The 10,113-nt window shown below is 44.3% G+C and overlaps 1 protein-coding gene across 1 annotated transcript; it reads right to left on the minus strand.

The window, feature by feature from the left end:
• Nucleotides 1–325: 325 nt before the first annotated feature.
• On the minus strand, nt 326–3,879 carry LOC103123649 (ferritin light chain 1-like). The gene is made up of 4 exons (XM_007534309.2): nt 3,802–3,879; nt 3,551–3,700; nt 1,635–1,760; nt 326–448 (listed from the first exon to the last, which is right to left on the minus strand). Exons 1-4 carry the CDS (start codon nt 3,877–3,879, stop codon nt 326–328), a joined length of 477 nt encoding a protein of 158 aa, XP_007534371.2.
• Between the last annotated feature and the right edge of the window lie 6,234 nt (nt 3,880–10,113).

A 10,113-nucleotide genomic window follows, 5' to 3' on the forward strand; every position in this document is an offset into this window, starting at 1 on the left:
GACTATCCTCATGGGCTGAGCCTTCACCTGAGAGGAGGAGCAGTCCCAGAGCTGGGAGGCTCCTGTCACCACCAGCCCAGCCTGTGAGAGACTTGAGAAAATGCATCCCCTTACCTTAAGGGGCTCACACAGTCACCAGCGCTGCTGCTGGAACTTACTGACATTTAATCACATTTTAGTACTTGGGGGCAGGCCCAGGGGGGCCTGAGGAGCTTTCCTGGATGTGTGTGGCAGGCTGGACAGATGCCCTGACCACAGTGGTGCATATGGATTCCCCACTGAGCATGGGCTCCTGTTGCCCCTCATCCTTGGGCTGCAGGGAGCATTAGAAGTGCTGACCCTGCTCCTGCTGGGCTGCCAGGTTGCGCACAGTGCCCATGTGGGCCTCCATCTGCTCCACGACCTCCTCTTCTTTTTCCATTAAGTGATTCATCAGTAAGTCACAGACCTGAGGGGGAAGAGGGAAAGGCTGGTCTTAGAGGCTGAGGCCAGGCAAAGGGGACCCCACTGAACCCAGCAGCCCTGCCCTGGGTTCATGGCCTCTACTGTGGGCCTTCCTGTGCTGAGTGGGTGGAGCTGTGTTCACCAGGGAAGGTGTTCTCACTGTGAGTGTGTCTGGTGAACCTCAGGATAAAAACTGGTGAACATGAAAGTCCTCAAAGGAGCTCTAATGGCCAGTACAAAGTTCTGTGGAGCAAGGCTGGCACGGTAATGACACCTAGTCACAGAGAGGTGCCCCACCTAAGGCTGGATCCCTCCTACTCCCCTGGTCAACTCCTCTTGACCAACCTACTGCCCCTCCCTCCTCTCTTATGGTTTCCTGGAGCCCCAGCCTGAGGGGGGAAAGATTGCCTTTGAGATGTGTGGTTGCTATTGGCTCTTGAATTCAGGCACCCGGAAGCAGTCTTTCTGGGAGCTGGGACAGCACAATAGTGATGGAAAAAGGCCAAGGTTTCAGGTTCAAACCCAGCACCACAAGAATCCAGAGTGGAGCCTTTGCTCATGTCTCATGAGCACTTCACGTATGGAGCATATGACCCTGGCATTGAAGATCAAGGTGACAGGAAACAGGGAGCAGGCCCAGAGGAGCCTGTCCTATGAGGTGAAGGTCACTCCCTCTGTCCCCTGCTCATGGAGGATGACACTGAATGGAAAATTTTAACCTGAGGCCTCAAAGAACAGATCTTCACACAATGTGGCTGTGAAGCTGCCATCCCCAGCTTTGCAGGGAGCTCCAGGAAAGAACCAGAAGGAAAGTGCCCCATCTGGCCTTCAGGTCTGCAGAGGCACCTCTAGGACTGAGGACATTGAGGACATTTTCCCTGGCAGGGACCCAGATGCCTCCTTTCCTCTCTGTAGAGGGACCCGTCTCTGTGTGCACACTTCCTGTCTCTCCACTCTCCTCACTAGAGACCTGAGGCACCAGAGGCAGACGATAGAGACCAGCAGGGACAGAAATCTGGGGCTCTGCAGGTCAGAGTCCCCAGGGGGCCTTGAGTCAGCCCCTCCTCTGTCTGTCTTTCCCCACAGTGACTGTCTTCAGTAAAAAACCTGTGGATCCAAGACCCAGGGACAGGCTGTGAGCTCCTAGGGGAATCCTGGGCTGGGGAAATTAAGGTGATGGAAACACTTACCTCAGAGTACCCACACATGAAAGCGTTATGACAGAGGATCCAGACAGCCAGTTTCAGCCTCTTCTCCAACTCTACGGCAAATTCCATGTCCTCCTGTAGTCCCTTCCAACTAGGTATATCTAGGTACTGCAGAGAACAGACAGAGCTCAGAACTGGCCACTGTGCTCTGTAGAATTCCATCCAAACCTCCCACCCACTGAGTGAGTATAATAATATATTAATTAATTAATTTATTTTTACCAGAGCACTGCTCAGCTGTGGGGAATTAAACCTGGGAATTTGGTGCCTAAGGCATGAAAGTCTCTTTGCATAAGTATTATACTATCTATCCCTGCCCACTAATAATTTACATTATTATTATTTTTTATTTGAGCATCTATGGTGGTGCAGGGAATTGAAACTGAAAATTTGGAGCCTCAGGCATGAGAATGTGTTTGCATTACCACTATGCTACCTACATTCCACCCCCAAAACTTTTGTCTACTGTTTTCTTATTGCCACCAGCTTTGTTTTGGGGGATTGGTGTGCAAAATGATTCCACATCCATCGGTCATTCTCTCTCTCTCTCTTTGATAGTAGGAAGAGAAATTGTGAGCAGCAAGAAGAAAGGTTAGAGAGAGACCTATAGTAATGCTCCACCACTCAAGAAGCTTCCTTATAGTATAGCCACATGCCCCTTGGAATATAAATAAAATATGCCTACTAACTTTCTACAAAATGGAGGAACCCCCCAACTCTTCATCTGCTCTATTCCAGCCTTTAGGTTCATGATTGTTCAACAATTTGTTTGGCTTTGTATATTAACTCTCTTTTCAGCCTCCAGGTTCCAGATGCTGGCAGAATATGACCAGACTTCCCCAGACACACAACTCCACCAATGTGCCTTGGAGCTCCACTTTCCCAGAGCCCTTCCCCAATAGGGAAAGAGAGAGGCAGGCTGGGAGTATGGATCAACCTGTCAATACCCATGTTCAGCGAGGAAGCAACTCCAGAAGCCATGCCTTCCACCTTCTGCATCCCACAGTGACTTTGGGTCCATACTCCCAGAGCACTAAAAAATAGGAAACATGTCAGGGTAGGGGAGGGGATACAGAGTTCTGGTGGTGGGAATTGTGTGGAGTTGTACCCCTCTTATCCTAAGGTTTAGTCAATGTTTCCATTTTATAAATAAAAAATATAAAAAAATAAATAAAATAAAAATAAAAAGGAATTTTCCTGTTTACCCAATACAGATGAGATCTGGGGTCTTACACCGTTGTCTATGTGGATTGTAACTTCTGCATTTATTTTGGTGCAGCACAGCCCAGCCAGAAAATCTCCCTCCCTCTCTTTATTCTTTAAAATTAATCAGAGAGGGAGGTAGAGATAGCATAATAGTTAAGCAGACAGCTCCCAGGTTCAATCACCAACACCAAAAAAGCCACAGTTGATCAGTGCTCTGGTTAAAAAAAGATGTCCAAACTAACTGACTAACTAATGAAATGAATAAGTAAATTAGTCAAGGGGACTAGGCGGTGGCACACTTGGATAAGCCTACATAGTATGAAGAGAAAGGACCGGCACAAATTTCCCAGCTCAGATATCTGGCTCCCCACCAGCACGGGGTCGCTCCACAAGATGTGAAGCAGGTCTGCAGGTGTCTATCTTTTGTCCCCCATCTCCATCTCTCCCATTCTCTCTCAACTTCTTTCAGTCCTACTCAATAAAATAAGAGAATATGACTGCCAGGGACAGTGGATTTATAGTGCTGACTCCAAACGTCAGCACTGAAGGAAAAAAACAAAACAGAGACAGAATGGGGATCCACCCCAGCAGCCTGACTTCCACCTCCCAGAAGCCACCGGAGCCACAAATGTCACAGCCCTCGTAGCCAGAGAGTGCCTGGGCCTCAATCCACTCCCTCACACTCTACTTACAGGCTCAGAGGGTTCGTTGAAGAAGCACAGGGAACAACATTTCTGCAGCTCTATCAGATAGAAGTAGCCCTCCAGCTTCTCCTCAGACAACTCACAGAAGAACAATCCCGCCTCCTCCAGGGCATCTGCATCCTCCAGCAGCTTCAAACCCTGTGGGAGAAGTTGGGAGGGTGGGATGGTGCATGGAATGTGACTCTTCAGACTGTGTCAAGTGGGGAGAAGAGAAGTCAGGGAAGCCCCAGGACTCTTACCAAAGAGGAGTAGGTGTGGAAGGCCTGGAACTGCAGGCTCTTGACATCTTCAATTTCCTTCCAGATCCCAAAGAACATGTTTTTCCTTTTAGTTGTTAATCAAAGTTTCCCAGCAGAGCAGATGCGAAGTTTACTTCCAAATTTGTTTTGGAAAAGCACCAGGATGGGCTCCCAGGGCACCGAAGCAAGAAGTCCAGGGTACTTTTGCTCTGGAACAGAGGTGGAGTCTGAGCAGAACCAGGTGACTGCCAGGGTCTGGGGCCTGAAGAAAGGATGATAAAGGAGCCACCAGCCAATCCAGGGGTAGGGGTCGTGGCCTGCAGGCTGCCTGTCCAATCCAGAGCAGAATCCTGGCCACGCCCTGGGGTGGGACAGTCTCACCCACAGCGCCAGGCTGCAGGGAGTGGTGGGTGGGGGTTGGCGACTTCCCAGGGTGCCAGGGTCCTGGAGCACATTCTGGCAGGTCACATGTCCTCTCTAGGGGCTTTATTTATTTATTTATTATTTATTATTTATTCACAAGTAGTTCTTTACTCAAGGCTGGGCTTTGTCAATATATCAACTTAGACTTAGGTCCAGTAGAATATGTAACAGTTATTTGATTATTGTATAAGAAGTGGTCTTCAAGGCCTTAAGAAGTGGGAGAAAGTTTTTGCTTTTTTGACAAGTGTGTGAACTTCAGCAACTATGGTGACAGGAGATGGCTTACCTCGTCATGACTACTTCGGCCAGTTCCAGGCCACTTAAACATCTGAGGTCCTAGTCATGGGATTTTAAATCTCCCCATATATACTGTGGGCCTAGACCCAGCTTCCATTTGGGGTCACTTCCATCAGTTGTGTCCTCACCAGGCTTTTCAGGGCCCTCACTGTAAAGTAACAAGGAAACGCAGGGCTGCACTCTCTGAAGGGAATCTGGGTCATGTTGCTTGGCTGTTTGAGGGAGGCTGGGTCTGCAGCCTGAGCAGCCCAGCTGAGACCACAGAGTGAGCTTCAACTGAGGGGTCACACAGGCTCCTTACAAAATACTGACAGAAATGGGCCTCAGATAAGGCTGATGTGGTACACAGTTTACTCTTTCTCTTTTTTTATAAAGTGTTTTATTTATTTGATTTTTAGGACAGATGCAGAGAGAGGAAGACACAGAGAGAAACACCAGAGCCCTGCACAGCTCTGGATTATTGTGGTGCAGGGGACTGAACACAATTCTCTCTCTCTCTCTCTTTTCTTTCCATATGGAAGCCACTCTCTCTACACAGATGCAGCTCTCAAGTCCCACACTCTACTCTTATGCTATCTTCACAGATATTTCTCAAGCCTGTCTTTATGGTAATGAGTCAAAGATTGTTGGGGCCCTGGTCCTCTAGAAATATTTATACCTGAATGGGAAGGCTATCTTCCTGTCATCCTGAGTTTCCTATCCTCATTGCCTCTAATCCTATTCTTTGGCCCTCTGGTCATTAAACATCTGTATACCTTACTGCCTTTCAGCCATCTAGTTTCAGATGCTCCCATGACCCCATTCTGGACTCTCTGGACAGCTGACCAAATGGCAAAGTATCCTGAAATCTCGTTTCTCCAGAGACCTACCCAACTACAGAATGATTTGGGACAGAGCAGGTCTGTCTAGGAGTATGGATGGACCAGGTCATAGGCCATGTCTCAGCAGGAAGTAGTTCCAGAATTCAAATATTTATTCAGCACTATAAAAATTTCTGGTCTCTACTCCTAGTGGGGGAATGTTTAAATCAGGGAATGCACAGATAGAACCTGGAGAACACAGATACTACTGTGCCACGCCAGAGTACACGTTCCCTAGACACACCAGCTTCCCATACTATTTAATGAAAAAAATATTGTGCCTTCATTTATTAGATAGAGAAAGTTGGAAATTGAGAAGGAAGGAGAGGTAGAAAGGGAGAAAGAGAAACACCCACAGTACTGTTTCACCACTGCAAAACAGGGGAGGATCAGGTACTTGAACCTGGTTCTTGCATTTTGTAACATGTGTACTCAACCAGGTGCACCACCACCAGTCTGTAAGGTTCCTATACTAGTAGCATAAGAAAATTTGCACAAAGACAGTGGTAACAGGTGTGGGTGTGGCTTGGAAAAGAAGTGAAGTCCAGGCTAAGAAGTACACAAAAGAGGTGTGTGGGTATGGTCTCTCTCTTTCTCTTTCTCTGCCCAGGGGAGCCTGTCAACATGTTAGTAAAATTTAGAACTAGGTTCCTGGAAGCAGTTAAGTTACAGCTGGTACAGGGGGAAGATGAACTGGACCCTGTAAGCCATCAGAACTGGGAAGATTTAATGGCTACAAGAAGAGGAGAGAATGAAATAAAAATATCTACTGGCAAAGAAGTGAAGGAGAGAAGAGAAAAACCACAACAAGTGGTGGCCTCTCACTTTGGCCTTCCAGTTCCCCCAGTGGACATACACCTTAGCAGATTCTGTCTGTAGCCAGTTCACACACCTTGGCAGATTCTGACCACACACTGTGTCTGACTCTGTTTATATCCAATCAACTTGTGCTGCACCTAATTTGAAAAGGATAAAAGGCCAGCTGCAGAAGCAGAAAGTGTTCAGGCCTGGTTGAAATCATAAAGACTTAAAGGTTCAAGAAGATAGTTAGTAGGCCTATTTTAGTTATATTCCAAAGAGACCATGACTATACTAGTTTTATTTATTTATTTTTTTGAGGCTGACATTTGGTATGCAGGTAGATTCAAGTTATTGTCTAGGGGGATAATGTCATGATTGTAAAATGTCTAGGGAGATGATGTCATGATTGGAAAAAGGACCAGAAAGCTGTATCAGGGAAGAGCGTAGCTCCCAAATATGTGAAAGGTGCTTACACTTTTAAAAAACTAAAAATTACTAAAACAACACTTTTATAAAACACTAATTATCTCAAGGTCATTAGAAAGCTGAAATAGCTGAGCTAAAACAGTATCAGAATAGGGTAACAAAATAGATGAACTCCAGAAAGCAGCAGAGGGCAGAGAGAATAGAATAAATGAGACTGAATACAAAATAAGCAAGATCGAGGCTGAATTAGAGACAACTAAAAAGAAGCAAGAGGTCTCTAAAAGAGATTAAGAGATACGGACAATAACAACAGAGACCTATGGGATGACTTCAAAAGAAATAATACACACATTATTAGCTTACCAGAGGAATAAACAGGGAGGGGAAGAAAACATTCCCCAGGCCATAATAGCTGAGAAATTCCCTAATCAAGACAACATAAAAGGCATAAAGGTTCAAGAATCCCAGAGGATCCCAAACAGAATATACCCAAACTTAAAGACACCAAGACACATCATATTTAGAATGGAAAGGAATAAGAATAAAGAAAGGATCCTGGGAGACTTCTGGAGGTGGGGCTATGAGCAGCAGCAGATCTGTTTCTCTCCTCTCCTCTCCTTTCCCGGATCATCTAGGAATACCAAAGGAGACCACATGGGACCACAATAAGACAGGACTAGAACGACTACAGGAACCCACCAAATCACTGGTGAGTGCAAACACACATTGCTGGTGAGAGAGAGGAGCCTAGGGAGAGACTAAGTGGCTGGTAACAGTCCGGCAGTTTATCAGTTTATCAGAGACACCACCTCCAGTCAGTTCCACCAACAATGGGACAGCTGAAGGGAGGAGAGGACTCCCCAGAGACTCACCAAGTGCAACTCTGAGTCTCCATTGCTACTGCCCTCAGAATCTGGAGCAGCAGCAGGGAGGGACACCCGGGGACAGAGATCTAACCAGGAAACTCAGGAGAAGACCTATACCTCGGTGGCATAGTTGTAAGGCTGTGAAAGTCTCTTTGCATAACCACTGGATTATCTCTGTCACACCTTGCCTTACCTCTTGGTCAGGAGTCAATGATTAAGCTAAGAAGCCTACTTATAATTTAGAAGCCCTCAGGCTCCCATAGCCTACAGAGAAGAGAAAAAAAAAAGAGGCTTTTAAATCACTGAGCTCCAACTCAGGGATTAAAATATTATTGAAACAATTTAACTTCCACCACTGTGATCCCTTTAATTACCTTACTTAGAAAAGTACTAAGAGAGGGAACTCATAACATAATATATAAAATAGGTAAACCAACAAGATAAAATATTGGAGAAACTAACCAGGACAACAGTCCCGCTAAAAGCCCCCTAAAGAGTGAAGCACAAAATAATGAGTTCAACATCCAAACAATAGCTAAGGAAATAATCACAGGAGTGAGTAAAGAGTTTGAAACAATTATAATCAGAAATACAGGAACAACAAATGAGACTCTGGAAGAAAACACTAACTATCTCAAGACTATTATAGAGCTGAAAGCTGAAACAGCTGAGCTAGAACACAGCTAGCTGAACAAGCTAAAACAGTATCAGAACAGGGAAACAAAATAGATGAACTCCAGAAAACAGTAGAGGGCAGAGAGAATAGAATCAATGAGGCTGAAGACAGAATAAGCAAGATCGAGGACAAATTAGAGACAACTAAAAAAGAAGTAAGAGATCTCAAAAAGAGATCAAGAGATGCTGAAAACAACAACAGAGACCTATGGGATGACTTCAAAAGAAAATATACACACTATTGGCTTACCAGAGGAAGAAAGAGAAGGAGAGGAAGAAAGCATTCTTCAGGCCATAATAGCTGAAAACTTCTCTAGTCTAGACAACATCAAAGACATAAAGATTCAAGAAGCCCAGAGGGTCCCAAACAGAATTAACCCAGACTTAAAGACACCAAGACACATCATATTTAGAATGGAAAGGAATAAGGATAAAGAAAGGATCCTCAAGGCTGGAAGAGAAAAACAAGAGTCACCTACAGAGGAAATCCCATAAGATTAGCAGCAGACTTTTCCACACAAACACTACAGGCCAGAAGGAAATGGCAAGATATCTATCGAGTGCTCAATGAGAAAGGCTTTCAATTAAGAATACTATATCCTGCTAGACTGTCATTCAGACTAGATGGAGGCATCAAAAGCTTCTCAGACAAGCAATAGTTGAAGGAACCAACTATCACCAAGCCTGCCCTAAAGGAAGTTCTGAAAGGTCTTCTATAAAGTCAGACCATCATAAATAGGACATATATCAAAACACTCTAAAACTCTACAAGAATGGCGTTAAAATATCTTCAATCTTTGATATCAATAAATGTCAATGGCCTGAATTCACCTATTAAAAGACACAGAATAGGAAGATGAATCAAAAAACACAACCCAACAATATGCTGTCTAGAGGAAACCCACCTAACTCAACAAGACAAACACAAACTTAAAGTGAAAGGATGGAAAACTATCATACAAGCCAATGGCCCACAAAAAAGGGCAGGAACAGCTATTCTCATATCTGACTCGATAGACATTAAAATAGATAAGATTAAAAAGATCGGAATGGACACTACTTAATGCTCAGAGGATCAGTCAATCAAGAGGACTTAACAATTATTAACATCTATGCACCCAATGAGAAGCCATCTAAATACATCAAACTTCTACTGAAAGAGCTACAGCAATATATTAACAGTAACACAATCATAGTAGGGGACTTTAACACCCCACTCTCTCAACTTGACAGATCATCCAGGCAGAAAATCAATAAAGACATAAGGGAGCTAAATGAAGAGATAGATAAACTAGAACTATTGGACATTTTCAGAGTCATTCACCCCAAGAAACAGGAATACACATTTTACTCAAATCCACATGGGTCATTCTCAAGGATAGACCATATGTTAGACCACAAACACAGTATCAGCCAATTCAAGAGCATTGAAATCATGCCAAGCATCTTCTCAGACCACAGTGGAATTAAACTAACACTTAACAATCAACAAAAGATTAGAAATAGTCCCAAAATGTGGAAGCTCAACAGTACACTTCTTAACAACCTCTGGGTCAAAGAAAAATCAAGGAAGAAATGAAAATGTTTCAAGACTTCAATGAAAATGAAGACACAAGCTATCAAAATGTTTGGGACACAGCTAAGGCAGTACTGAGAGTGAAGTTCATAGCTATACATGCACACATTAGGAAACAAGAAAAAGCACAAATAAACGGCCTGACTGTGCATCTTAAAGACCTAGAAGAAGAATAACAAAAGAACCCTAAAGCAACCAGAAGGACAGAGATCACTAAAGTTAGGGCAGAAATAAATAACATTGAGAATAAGAAAACCATACAAAAGATCAATGAAAGTAAATGTTGGTTCTTCGAAGGAGTGAACAAAATTGAGAAACCTTTAGCCAGACTCACAAAACAAAAAAGGGGGAAGACCCAAATAAATTGGATACTAAATGAAAGAGGAGA

The sequence above is a fragment of the Erinaceus europaeus genome, chromosome 2 (genome assembly GCF_950295315.1).
Source record: "Erinaceus europaeus chromosome 2, mEriEur2.1, whole genome shotgun sequence".
In the NCBI taxonomy this organism is placed as follows: Eukaryota; Metazoa; Chordata; class Mammalia; order Eulipotyphla; family Erinaceidae; genus Erinaceus; species Erinaceus europaeus.